This window comes from Aquila chrysaetos, chromosome 12 (genome assembly GCF_900496995.4).
Source record: "Aquila chrysaetos chrysaetos chromosome 12, bAquChr1.4, whole genome shotgun sequence".
Classification (NCBI taxonomy): domain Eukaryota; kingdom Metazoa; phylum Chordata; class Aves; order Accipitriformes; family Accipitridae; genus Aquila; species Aquila chrysaetos.
Genome location: NC_044015.1, coordinates 39,896,400 through 39,909,821, shown reverse-complemented (window position 1 = coordinate 39,909,821; position 13,422 = coordinate 39,896,400). Strand labels below are relative to the sequence as shown.

Genomic DNA, 13,422 nt, shown 5'->3' with positions numbered 1-13,422 from the left:
GTCGCACACAGCACAGCAAGTTTGATAACTCAGGCCCTAGTCCAGTCAACACAGTGGGTACACGAGCGTCGAGAAGTCTCAGAAGACATTTAAAATATGTTTTGTGAATATGATGTTACATTATTTGCTTAGACTTCAGCTGTCCAGTTTATCTCTGCTTTTTTTTGTGAGTCAGGCAACTCAGTATGGGCCATCTCACTCCAGGTTTCCACCACAGGAGAGCATTGAAGCCCACACTTGAACTGGGGCCAAGACCGAATTTCTTTGGCATTGTGTGAGATAAATAATTTGGGCTGCTGGTGTCTGAACATCAGTTTTAATTCCAGCCTAGCAAGAAATGAAATCCAGTAGCTTAAAAGTAAACACTGACACTTAAGAGCTGGCCCTGTAAATCGTTTACTCGTTCCTGTGAAAAGTCCCAGCAGAGGAGGCAGCACAGCAATCCAGAGTACATGTTGTAGGGGTGTAAATGATATCTGTTCAATAGCCAACAGATGTGAAGGCCTGTGAGCATCTATTTTGATTAGTCTGCCCCTAAATCGACCCCTGAAGAAAATCCTGTCATTGGTTATGATTCTAACATCACTCAGTCATGTTTTACTGCATGGTAAAAGACACCCATGGTTTCAGTTCTCGTCTGTCATCGTGCTCCTTCATTGCCACACTTTTTCTGATCTTTGTGCTTTGTAGCTTTCAGATTTGTTGCATGTTTTGCCCTTTTTCCTTATTTTAAATACTTTAATTGATGCTCACCCTTTTTTATTTTAAAGTTTATTTGCTGCCAATTTGCTGCTTGTTTGTTTTTTGGAATTTCCCTAATTAAATACTTTCTGTTTTCTCCTCTATCGCCCTGGTTGCTGACCCTCCTCCCCACTCTTACTATTGTCTGTTGTGGTAAGTTCCTACTTGTGGAATTTTTTTTTTTCCCCCCTCTCTCTTCCCTCCCCGTCCCCCTTTTTGTTTTTTTATTTTACACTGTGGAAACCCCAATTTCATTTTGCCAAAGAGCTATGCCAACAGCGGGACCCGCCCCCCCATGTCACAAGGAAAGTAGTATTGCCAACTACAAGCACTGACGTAGCCTGAATCTGGCACCAATGCATTTCTGAGATCTGCTTAAACATACCAAGTGGTGGGTTTTTTTGCTTGTGTGTTTGTTCATTGAATAAATGTTGAATTAATTCTTTTTGTTTACTTTCCAGTTAGGAAAGTTGTTAGGGAAAATCTTTTCATGCTATGCCATGAGAACTCAAAAATGCTTTTTAAAGCATTTTTGAGAGTATGCAGGGTGAGGTTGCCATCGAATAGCAGGACTCCAGGAGCTGGTACTCTCAAAAAATCAATATTGGAAGACTTGTAATAGTTGGCAACACTGCAAAGGACCTTGGTTTAAAATTGAGCAAGAAAATAACAGTGATCAGTTTGGTAAAGATGATTGGATTTTGCATTCTGCACAGTGTGTATTGAAGGAGTTAGTTTTATTCCTACATACCTTAGGCTGACTCTGTCTTCAGGCAGCTGCTGCTGTGTTGGTCTTGGTGAAGAAAGCAGATGATCACTCTTGTGTCTGATTTTTTCAAATCTTGTTGGCAAAGCTTTTTGTGTGCGTGCAAGAGAACTCTAAAACTTTATTCCCAGTAATTTTGAAAGGTATTTACCATGCATAATAACAAATCATGAACCTTCATAAATCATGGTGGCTGTTATCTGCTCTGCCGGTTCTGTAATGGCTATTCAGTGTTCACCTTCATTCTCTTCTCCTCCCAAAGACCTATTATTTTTCATAAAATAATAGGAGATAAAATGCTTTTAATAATTTCTCCCTCATATCTGCATTTTTAGCTCTTTTCAGAAACAAGACCATGGAGTATTTTTAAGTTATTTGGTTTGTTTTCAGTACTATGATTAGATAGACTTTGGTATTGGCTAAATTTCAAAGATCCTAGTACAGAGCCATCCCATATTCTTAATGCCAGGCATGAAACTGAGCTCTCCTAATCTCAGGGGACTGGCAGCTACTGAATGTGTGTGTGAGGTATGGAATGGCCCGTAGGCGTTTGCTCTTCGGAAGAAGTTTGCTTCCATCCCTTTGCTCCCAGGTACAGATCCCCCAGTATGAGTCACATATATTTCATGGCTGATGGATCCAGGGCTTTGTGGGGAGATCTTTCTGTCGCATGATGGGCTAACCAGTGCTCCTCGCTGCCAGCTCTTCTCCCTGGGATCCTTATGATAACTGAGTTTCAGCAACTGGATTTATCAGGAAAAGCCAGTGCAGCTGGTCTTCATGACGATGAAAGGAGTGCATAAGTCGGAGCTGCCTTCACACGGGGGCACTGAGTCTCGCCGGGCTTCCCTGCTGCTGCCACTCCTGGGACTTCCCAATGCCCCGTTACTCTTATTTTAGGCATTTAGTAAATGCCACCAGAACTCCTTGTTAATTTATGCTGATCAACAGACAGCATTTTCTTCCTCCCTCGTTGTTATTTTTACAGCAACATAAATGAACTCTGCCTGTAACGAATAGCTGTCTGGGCAGATGTCCACATGGCAGATACTCACCTTGTAGGAGCCAGGTTCTGCAAATGCTTCATACTGTGAAAGTCACTCGCCGAGTAGGTAGGAAAAAGCACATGAATTAGAAGAGCAGCAGCGTCCCCTCCATCGCTGGGGCCGGCGCCGTGTCCGTGGGTTGGGGCAGGATCCCACCAACTTCCACGTGGAGCGTGCCCAGGCCCCGTGTAAGGTTTGGGGAGCTGTTTCGTATGCCAGTTCCTGTTAGGGAGACTTCTTGCTACCTTGAATTGAAAAAAACAGCACAGGAAGCTGGAAACGCTGGGCATTGAGGGATTTTAGGATGGGTAATATTGTCCAAAACTGCGGCTTTGAAAGGCAGCGATGAGTAAATTAAGGGTTCAGTAGGCTGCTCATTCCTGTATGGGTCCAACGGGACGGGCACTGAAGAAAGACAGGGAGTCCAGGGAAAGAGCAACCAGATGTTGCCAGTTGGTACTTCCAATAAAACAGAATAGCTTTGCAGCTGGGGGTCGCACATGGGGAGGTGCTTCTGGGGATGGCTGTGGTGCAACAAAACCCTGTAGTCTACGCTGGCAGGTGGAGCTGGATAAAAGTCCCTCTCTGGAGGAGGGATGCTCCGAGGGATGGGCTAGAGCAGGGATCCAAGGAGCCGCCCGCCCCGCATTAAGCACATGAGCAACTCTCGGTGCGACTCCTTGTTTGCTTAAATTGGAGCCTGTGTCCATACTCTTGCCAGAGCAGAGCCGATGAATTTGTATCTGGCGATGTCCCATAGTGAAGCCAAGATGTGGCCTGTGTGTATTAAGCAAGGCTGCTGCTGGCTCTGGTCGCTTCAGGCTTCACTTCCACTTCAGAGCTGGGCATCGGTGAGCTTTGCCCCCCTGAAGGTACTTGGGGCGAGCAGCAGCCCTCGCCCCAAAAAAGCAACGCCGCGTCCTCCTGGCTGTGCCTCGGGCAAGAGGAGCCAAGCTGTGCCCGGGCAGCTCTGGCGTGACAGCCCAGAGTTTCCTCCAGGCCACGAGAAGGCGGTGGCTTGCTGTGACAGTGCTTTTTCCAATCTCTGGAGTTTGCCTGAGGGTTTTTTTCTTATTTATTTTAGTTTGGCTTATTTATCCTCTTTGCCTTCCATAGATCATGTTCACCATCACCACAAGAGATCAGTTTTGCCATAGCAAAATACTAAAAAAAAAAAAAAATAAAAAATCATACACAGCAGCCAGGACATCTGTAAGTGCTGTTTGAAACCAAACACTAGCCCAGATTCAGAAACATTGAGCATTATATACTACATCACACTTTTTCACGAGAGTAAAGGTGAACATTTTAGAGTTTCTTGCTGAAAGGCATTCTGGTTTGTGCATGCAGCGTGAGTTTTTTTTAACAAAAATCAAAGGTCTGATTTATTTTTAAAGTGTTTTTCTTCTCTCTCTCTCAATCAGATTTTCTTCGTTACTTTTCCAGCAAAAATCTTTCTTGTTTCTCTACTTTTGTTGCATTTCTGGGCCAAATTCACCACTGGCTCAAATGGAAGCAGGTACATGATACAGTGGATTGCATCTGCTTTCACCAGGAGTGACTTTGGCCCTCTTTACTAGACATTAGTTACTAGAAGAGAACGTAACACCTTCCAGTTTAAAAAGCACCTGCGTGTGTGTGTGAGTGAACCAGACAATGACTTCGGCCCAATCCTGCAATTACTCGAGAGTGGATTACGGGGGGGCTCCGGTGTGGGTGATTTTCAGGGGTGTCTGTGTGCAATATCCTCCCTGCGTGCTGCAGGCTGTCAGCAGCTGGGCTTCCCTGCGCCTGTGCCTCCAGGCTACGGACCAGGCTGAGGGGTGTCTGCACAGGATTTGGAGAGCCTGAAATAATTACCCAAATGAAGGGACTTGCCTTTGGCTGTTCCTCAGAGACATCCAACACCCCCAGACTTCTCCTGGGGTGGGAAAAGTCATTGCAGGGTTGGGCTAATGGTCGTAACTGATCCATATAATTCCATGTTAGTTTATAATTTCATTGCGGTGTTTGCTGCTAAACGCATTCATGCTGAGTTCCAGGTGTGTTTTTTCTTTCCCTTCTTTCTTTCTATTTTTTTCCTTGTTTCTTAATTTCTTTTTTATTTTGCATAAATTCAGGAGTCTGCCTGCAGCCGTGCTCGGGGGTATGCATGTCTCCACACTGAAATAACCTTTTGTTTCTCCAAACCTAGGATGGAAAGAGGATGTTTGGCACCTACTTCCGGGTTGGTTTTTACGGAACTAAATTTGGAGACCTGGATGAGCAAGAGTTTGTTTACAAGGAACCCGCGATAACAAAGTTAGCTGAAATTTCCCATAGGCTCGAGGTGAGATGATTGTGGCTGACCTCAAATTCTGTCTGTGAGTTGCAGTTTTAACTATTGTTGCATCAGTTATTTGAGAGCCGCGTTACCAAATCGCAGGAAGTGGCGGAAATGAAAATCGTTGGGCAAAACCAGCGCTGTGCCTCTTGGAGACTGACGCAAGGCTGAGCTTAGAGAAACAAATCACTTGGCAAAACAGTTTGCGGAGCCCCATGCAGTGACCCGGAGCAGGGCCCGACGTCTCCTGTCCTCTTGCTGGTGCCACCGCTGCAGGAGGCGGGAGGAATGGAGGGAGAGGAGTCCCACAGGTTTTCCCTGATCTTGCAGCAAGATCATTCGAGAATTTGTAGCGCATCATCCTGTGTTTGCATTTCTCTTCAGCCGCCTGATGAGAATATGACGACCTGGGCTTGAAAAAAGGTTGAGATGTCTTCCAGGATCTGACTTTCAGACAGTATTGCATTTTGCTGTCATTTTGTTGCCTTCACATCATGTTCCTCTACTCCTAGAGACTGAACCCTCTAAGGTGGCTGAATTTCAGAGCCCCTGAGGTGGGACATCACAGGTCTGAAGTTTGTTTCAGCTGTGAACAAGCAGAGGCAACTCTTGATTCATCTAACTGGGGCTTGGGTGCAGCTCCGGGTACCACCCAGCGATCATCTGTACTGTGTAACGGTTAGCCTGGCCTGGTTTTTTGCCAACTAACCTGTGTCTAGACAATGTCTTAACACAGCCTGGGGAACAGCATGGGTCAGAGACTGTTCTCATCCGTGCACGTATGAGGCCATCCCCAGCAGGAGAGGAAGAGTGTTCAGCAGCACGGGTCTGGGCCGTGCCACGCTACTTGTTCGTAGGGCCCGGAGGGCAGACCTGGCCCTATTTTATTTGCTAGAACAGATCTGATGTCACGTTGTTGCTCACAACAATTTAGCTGCTGTCACGTTGCGCTGGAAGCAGCAGCGTTGTTTGAGGTTTAAGCGCATGAAACTGAGTTCAGAACCTGGCCATTCACCCAGCCCAGCAAAGCCGTGCTCTGATGCGGCACCTGATTTCCAGGCAGATCTCGTATTGACCCCAGTTTTCAGTTGAGCTCACAGACACACAGCGAGCTCAAATGGCTTGTTCAGAACCACGCAGCGTGTGTGCGTGCAGTTGGAAGGCTCCCGAGTTCTCCTGCCTTCCAGGGTGTTAGGCTTGTTTTTTCCTGTTGCCCCTGGAATGCGACTGATTTAATTCTCCTAGGTTCAGCAGATCACATTCAGCTCCGGCACAGCTACTGTTGAAGGCATGTGGAGCTTCGCCTCCCCTGAATATGCCTTTGTCTTTCCAACCCCCATCTCTCATGGCTGCATTTGACATTTTCTTTCAACGCATTTGCTCTTGATTGTAGGGATTTTACGGAGAACGGTTTGGTGAAGATGTGCTTGAAGTGATTAAGGACTCAAACCCTGTGGACAAATGTAAACTAGATCCTAACAAGGTAAGAACCCAAGTACAGGTTTAGAAGTAGAACAGACCCTGAATGTATGCAAACGTAATGGGACAAATCCTGCCCTGAATTTTGCCAAGTAGGCAGTGAAATCCATGAACAGAGCGTCTTGTGACTGGTTGGGATGAGGGCTGGGGAAAACCATCCCAGCAAAGGAACGCGGAATTAGCCATTTCGTTCCCTGCCCTTGTAGCGGTTGGTGGGAAGGGAGGAGACGAAAGGACAGCAGAGGCCCAGGCTGCATTTGCCTTTCTCTGTAGTCTCCGCAAGGAAGGAAGGGAGTTTGCCATTCGCTGGCCTCTGGCTTTTGTGCAGCTGCAGCATTTTGTCACTCTTGTGCCATGTCCTTTAAGCGTAGCAAAAATAACAGGAGCGTGCCTAGGAAACAGGACTGTGGCTTAGGACAGGGCATTATCTGCAAGGAAAGGAAGGAGACACTTCATGTGAAGAGCATGAGAGGAGAGGGGCAGTGAGCTGTGTTTTATCCAGTCCAGAAACTGCTGAGCAGCTACCAGCACCCCTGGTCCCTGTCAATGTGAGTGTGATTTTTCTGAGTAAAGGCAAAAACAAGTCCTAGTACTTCCAGAGGCGGCTTCAAGAGGAAAGAGAGCAAGCTGAGTTATTGCACTGCTAAAAAGCAGGGCGCAGGAGTCGGCTCTTCTCCTCTGGACCCGTACCTCACTGTGCCCACCTGGGTTCCTTCCTGCAGGCCTACATTCAGATAACCTACGTGGAGCCGTACTTTGACACGTATGAGATGAAGGACAGGATAACTTACTTCGACAAAAACTACAACTTGCGGCGTTTCATGTACTGCACGCCCTTCACGCTGGATGGCCGAGCTCACGGGGAGCTGCACGAGCAGTTCAAGCGCAAAACGATCCTGACGACGTCCCACGCCTTCCCTTACATTAAAACCAGGATAAACGTCATTCACAAAGAGGAGGTGAGGGCTGTGCTGTCAGGGCCTTCCTGAGACTAAGGGAAGTGGATGCTGCTGAAACTCGTGCGTGATCTACTCTTGTATGTGTAGTTTAATGCCACGGCCATGTCCCTTCACGCCGTCAGGTTAACACAGATGCACCCTCCTGGCCATCACCAGCCTAGCTTTTCCCTCTCTGTTAAAGATGCAGGAATTCGGCAGAGAGCGAGAGCAGACAGTGCTGTCGTGAGCTGCTCTGGTTGTTCACTGCAATGACTCCTTCGTTTCGAGTTTAAGAATGTCCCTGAACTTTTCCCTGTTCCTATTCAACCTAAACTAAACCCAGACCGATTTAGTAATGCAGTACGTGCTGCCACCTCTTTCACCAGGGTATCCCGATCACAGCAGCTGGTATATGCAGGGGCCCACAGTGAGCTTTGTAGTAACGCAGGTTGCTCCCTTCCATTCTGCTTGAACAGCGTGTCCTTTGCTCTGTGTTGCAGCTCACTTGCATGGCCTCAATGGCCCTAGGCCAGTGGGATCCTGAGGCTTTATAGAGAGATTTGTCCTATAGCTTATTTTTCAAGGGTAGGTAGGAACTGATGTGATCGCTGGGACACAATGAAAAATGCTTAGGCACTGACATAGAGCTGTAACCCTGGGCAGTTGGTTGCAGTGACCGCAAAGGGACACGAGTCTGCCCGCTCAGAAGCAATCCTAGAAAGCTCTTGAGTACCCAGATGTAAAAACACATTTAAAAATCAAACTGTTTCTTGATGTTCCTAAACCAAGACTGAGACGATGCATTTCTGAAGTGCTTCTGTCCTGACTGTCAGTCCTGTTGGTGTCCTCTACCACTTCAGTGTGCCACCCCAAAGTGGCCTGTGTGTTTCTGAAAGTCTGTGTCTGGTTGGCAGTCTTGGCCGTAACAAGCGTACTCTATTCTTGCTTAGATCATTTTGACACCCATTGAAGTTGCCATAGAGGACATGCAGAAGAAAACACAAGAATTGGCTTTTGCAACCCACCAAGACCCTGCGGACCCAAAGATGCTGCAGATGGTGCTGCAAGGATCAGTAGGTACCACAGTAAATCAGGTGAGGATCGCTGTCTGAGCTGGAGACACTGGGCTAGTACATATCACTCAGTGCAGTGGATGCTCAGCATTGGGCCTTATTTCTAAATTACGTTGGATTTTTTTCCCCATTCAGTCTATGGGATGTGTTTAAGGTCACTGGTAGGTCTAGACCACCCGTTCTCAGTGACTTTGCCATTTGAGTAAGAGTCCTGAAAATGTGGTTAGATCTGGAAAGTGGCTGAGAGGAGACAGCCCTCCCTCAGTTACCTGCTCCTTCCTGGCATTCACAGTTGTTTCTGCTTGCTTCTACTTCTCCCCTTTAAAAAAAAAAAAAAAAAAAAGTTTTATTACTTTCCCTTTGGTTAGCCAGGCTTTGCTGGGTGGAAGTAGGATTGTGTCCTGTTGTGGTTTTTGAGCAAAATGGAAAGCAAAACTAGTGAATGGAGAAAAATTGAGGAAAAACTGAGGGAGTATGAGTAAAGCTCCACTAATGCACAAGCTGGAAAAAAATCAGCTGGAGTTTCAAGTTCTGGGTTGAGTTTGCAGTGCTGGCAAACACTTCCATGGTTCCATCTGCATTGTTTAAACTTTGTCTTAGTTGTGAACTGAACAAACTTTGTCAAGAGTCCTTGTAAGAGAAAACAAGTATAGGCTCTCTGCATTTTCTCACACTGTTTTCCAAAAGCAGAGTTTTATTTAAAACAAACAAAAAAAGCCTTAAAAGAGATTCAGTTGTGATGATGTTTGGTGATTTATGCCAGATTTACCAGCTGCAATTTTTCAAGATGCATTCTGTAAAGAAATGTTGCATTTTACGAATGTTTCTATGTGCAAGAAGTTTCTCCAGTGATTGGATGTGACAGATGGTTTGAAGAAACTTACTTTTTCTCTTCTGCTCCTAAAGGGACCGTTAGAAGTTGCACAAGTTTTCTTGTCTGAAATACCCAATGATCCAAAGCTCTTCAGACACCATAACAAACTACGGCTCTGTTTCAAAGACTTCACAAAAAGGTATGGAGTATTGTCTTCAAACTGCCTGCCAGCTGCAGTTATTACTACCACACCAGACAGGAACATGTACAGTAACACAGGGGGTATTGGGAGAGAGGAGTATTCATGTTGTAACTCCATCTGTCCAGTTTCCATATGCAGCTGTATTCCTCAGCTGCCCAGTTGGTTCCCTGTTTCTCCAGTGCTGCTGGTCCATGACTTAAGGGGCTGAAGTCATTCGGCTTTGCTGTTTATCAGGAATGAATTAGCGATCACAGTTCAGTTGTCAACAAGTGTTCCTGTTTCAGAAAACACAACTAGCCACGCTGGCACAAATGTACTCACAGCTTGGCAGGGTCAGGAGAAACTGCTGAATTGGCCAGGAGATTTAATTTCCCTCTTAAGTGAATTTCTCCAAATAGAGTGGAAGCATGCTGGCAGAATTCTCAAGAAATGTGCTGCCTGCTCTGCTTTCCTCTTGAGTAATGCAAACTGCAGTCTCAGTCCAGCATCTTTTGCAAGCACTAAGGAATTAAAAAAAAATATATATATATAATTGAAATAAAAATGTTCCAAGCAAATAGATCCAGTGGCAGCATAGTTTTCCCATATGTAATAAATGGCATCGATGATACGGTTCTTTCCATACTCTTTGTTTAAATTACATCTTTGCAAGTAGAAGAGTTCCTGATGAACATCTCAGTCTGCTATTTATTAATCTTTCCTGAGGAGAGCAGTAGATCTATCCGTCTTTAAATCCTCTTGGACTGGAATTGGCTATGTGGAGATCAGCTTTTCATTTCTCTTCAGAGAGGATAAACGTAACTGGAGAGTAAATTAAAATAAAAAAGGAGTTGTCACTCTGGAAGTGAAATGGAAATTGGAAATATGAGACCCTCTCCTTTCCCCATGGACACCAGGCTGTTTAGCTGAGTCTTTATTACCCAAAAGACAAGATAGAGAAGGATATTATGTGTCATCCCAGAGGAACAGAATGAATTTTTTGTACTATTAGATTAACAAGTCTGTAGCAAGCAGGTCCTTTTTTACATGCCCAAGTTTCACAGGCTTTTGTTTTCTAGATGCGAAGATGCTCTGCGCAAGAACAAGAGCCTGATCGGTCCAGACCAAAAGGAGTATCAGCGAGAACTTGAAAGGAATTATCACCGGTTAAAGGAAGCTCTCCAACCCTTGATAAATAGAAAGATTCCACAGTTGTATAAGGCAGTGCTGCCGGTCACTTGCCACAGGTGGATATTTGATTTTACTCTTTCAGCAGAGATAAAGAGGGTGTAAAATTGGGGGCTGGGGTGTCTGATCTTCCTGGTGAACCTGGGACATGTGTTTGTTTTCAATTATGGCTCTTTTGGTTGAGTCCATACCTTTCCCCTTCTGTCCTGACATCAGAGCACATCCCCTTCCCAGCAGTTATGGTAGGTGGTGTTTGCAATGGTTCCTTTCGTTCCTAATCTATGACAATTTTATTTTTTTTTTTCATCCTGCATCCCATTCTTTTTAGATTCAAAACCACCCTCAGTGTGGCAGGCCTTTGACACTTGTTTGTTCCCAGTGAAACTGGGATGAGGAGCTCCAGGGACAGGCAGGCTGGAAAAATAGTTAGTGTCTTCCATGCTGGAAGACCGGTAAGCTGGAGTCTGGGCTTTTTGTTCGTCTGCAGTGAGACTGAACATAAAAGCCCCACTGGGAATGTATGAAGCAGGTCAGAGCCCATAGCACTGTAATCCCCTGGCACCAGCTGTGGCTGAGCAGGTTGACTTTGGGTACATCAAATTTCTGGGAGCCAGAGCCTTGTTAGAATAGGGGCAGAAGTGTTTCCCAGCAGGTGCCCTCCACGTAATCTTTGGCTTGACAACTCCTTTTGTGTCCCCTGTCCCCAAAGTAGGCTAATGCAATCCAGCAAGACTGCACTGCCCTGGCGTCGTGGTCTCACACCAGTGAGTGGGGTGGAGTTTTTTTCTGGAAGGCGCTTTGTTAGCACCGAGCGGGACGGTGACGGTGCTTTTAACGACAGACCCTTTAGGAGATTGGTGTGAATGTGGACTGCAGCTCATGTCCCTGCCGTTGGTTTAGGAGAATACAGCCCTGGTTTTGAACCCCTCCTCATGCAGGTGTTGTTCAGAGGTAAAGAGCGATGGGGAACATAAAAAATGTGAAAAGAGAAGCTTGGCAAAACTGCGTTATAAAAAGAGCAAGACTTAGTGCTGGATGAAGAAGGAAATGAGTGTTCCCAGCTCACACAGCAGTGCTTAGCGATGTTTCTGTAGCTGAATTTGATGTCTTTTTCTGTCTGCTGAATTCTGCAGAAAGGTGGCTTCCCTCGTTACCATTCATGTACTGTGTGCTAGCTGTTCTCTGCTGGAGTCAGTTTTCACTGGCTGGGGATGGTGGGAGTACCAGTGCTTCCCTCCCCATCCAGGTGGGAACCTCACAAGCACTTTTGTCGTGGCGATTATCTTCTAGTCTTGTGAATTTCAGTCCGTACAGGGAGTCTAATACAGGTATTCCAGGCAAATTCCGCTAGAGGTTTATTTGAAAGACTTACTTAAATAAGATTTCAGTAGTGCAGATGGTTTGTGCTGCTTCTCTACGTACACATGAATTAAACTTTCTGTCAGCTTTCATGTCAGTAAACCTTGGGCAGTTGAATGATCCCAGACACAGAGCCAAAACCAATTCATTTGAAAAGCAATGAGTTGGTGTCAGTGGACTTAATTTTTGTAGTAGCCAGCTGTAGAAAATACTGGAAATGAAGTACAGAATCATTCATCTGATGAGGCTTCTTATTTCATCATGGAAAATATGAGCTCATCATTGTATTTTCTCTCCCTCAGAGACTCCTTCAGCAGGATGAGCCTTCGCAAAATGGATATCTAAATGAGTTAAAAACCAAAATAAAAAAGCACTTAAAATTAAGGTTTTGAAAAGAAAGAGCCTTGTTATCAGCGCTGGGAATCAAAGAAGTTTTATTGTGAAATAAAACTTGGACTTCATCCTGGACATCCCACACACCTCTTCCTCCATCAAAGTGTTCAGTGGCCAAAAATCATTCTGAATTGTCAAATGTAGACTTATCAATGTTTGAAAAAAAAAAAAAAAAAAAATCATGACAGTGGTATCCAGAGTATTGGTGATAAGCTGTAAACTTACCTGTTTTTTAAGGCATTTTTATGACTCAAAGGTACACTAAACGCATTTACCTTTATTTATAGCATTACCTAATGTTAAATTTATTTACTTTTAGTTCATATATTTAATTTATATTAGGACCATAAGCAAATGCATTTTTGAAGTTTTTAATGTAGTGATGATGGTTATTTTGATGGTACTATTAAATATGTGAATGTTTACACTTTAATTCCCTGTGCATTGGACTTCAGAGCTTGCCATCCTTGGGAAAAAGGTTCAGAGAAAGGTAAGTAAGTCGTACAGTAACACTTCTTAACCAAGTGGTGATTTTTCTATTATCCCTATCCTTTTTCCTTTGTAACTCTGAATACGAATTGCTGCAAAGAAAAATAATTCCATCTGTAGCCATCAGAAGAATGAAGGCACAATCTTGTTACCACTTTACCTCCTTCAGTACCAGTGGAGTTTCAGCACAACTTCTGTGTGTACGTGGTCATTTCCACCAGCTAGGAGGTCCAAACAGCACAGTAATCTCCTCATAACTTTGAATGTGCAATTCAGCTTAGCAGTATACATGCGACTAGACTGCTTTTTGTGTCCCTTTTTCAATTTAAAAACTAATTTCACGGGGAAAAAGAACATAAAATGATATCACAGTTTTAGTTAAAAACTTACATAGAAAGCATTCTTTGCATTGTTGTTTATGTAAAGAAAAACATCTGTTTTACAGCAGTTGTGGTGGCTAGCACAGCACTTCAAGGAAACACCAGAATTGGAGCCGAGTACACAACCCCTAAATCTAGTCCTTTATATTTTTCCTCTCTGTATTGAACAAGGTCCCTGGGAAGAGGTGGCATGTGATTAAACACAAGCTTATTCTCTCTCTATAAATACCTAAATATGCCTACGTATACATA

At 44.7% G+C, this 13,422-nt stretch overlaps 1 protein-coding gene across 15 annotated transcripts in view; it reads left to right on the top strand.

Annotated features, from left to right (window-relative positions):
- Window positions 1-13,422, top strand: part of DOCK7 (dedicator of cytokinesis 7) — a 110,264-nt gene extending 96,842 nt beyond the window's left edge. For 9 of the 15 annotated variants that reach the window (XM_030031842.2, XM_030031839.2, XM_030031836.2 and 6 more), the window contains 7 exons: window positions 4,757-4,882; window positions 6,270-6,359; window positions 7,078-7,314; window positions 8,244-8,387; window positions 9,273-9,379; window positions 10,441-10,608; window positions 12,211-13,422. In XM_030031842.2, coding sequence (XP_029887702.1) covers window positions 4,757-4,882; window positions 6,270-6,359; window positions 7,078-7,314; window positions 8,244-8,387; window positions 9,273-9,379; window positions 10,441-10,608; window positions 12,211-12,253 — 915 coding nt within the window. In that variant the 3' untranslated portion in view covers window positions 12,254-13,422. Of the gene's footprint in view, window positions 1-899; window positions 1,112-4,747; window positions 4,883-6,269; window positions 6,360-7,077; window positions 7,315-8,243; window positions 8,388-9,272; window positions 9,380-10,440; window positions 10,609-12,210 lie in introns of those variants that run through there. The other 6 variants (XM_030031843.2, XM_030031837.2, XM_030031833.2 and 3 more) reach the window with 3 other exon arrangements.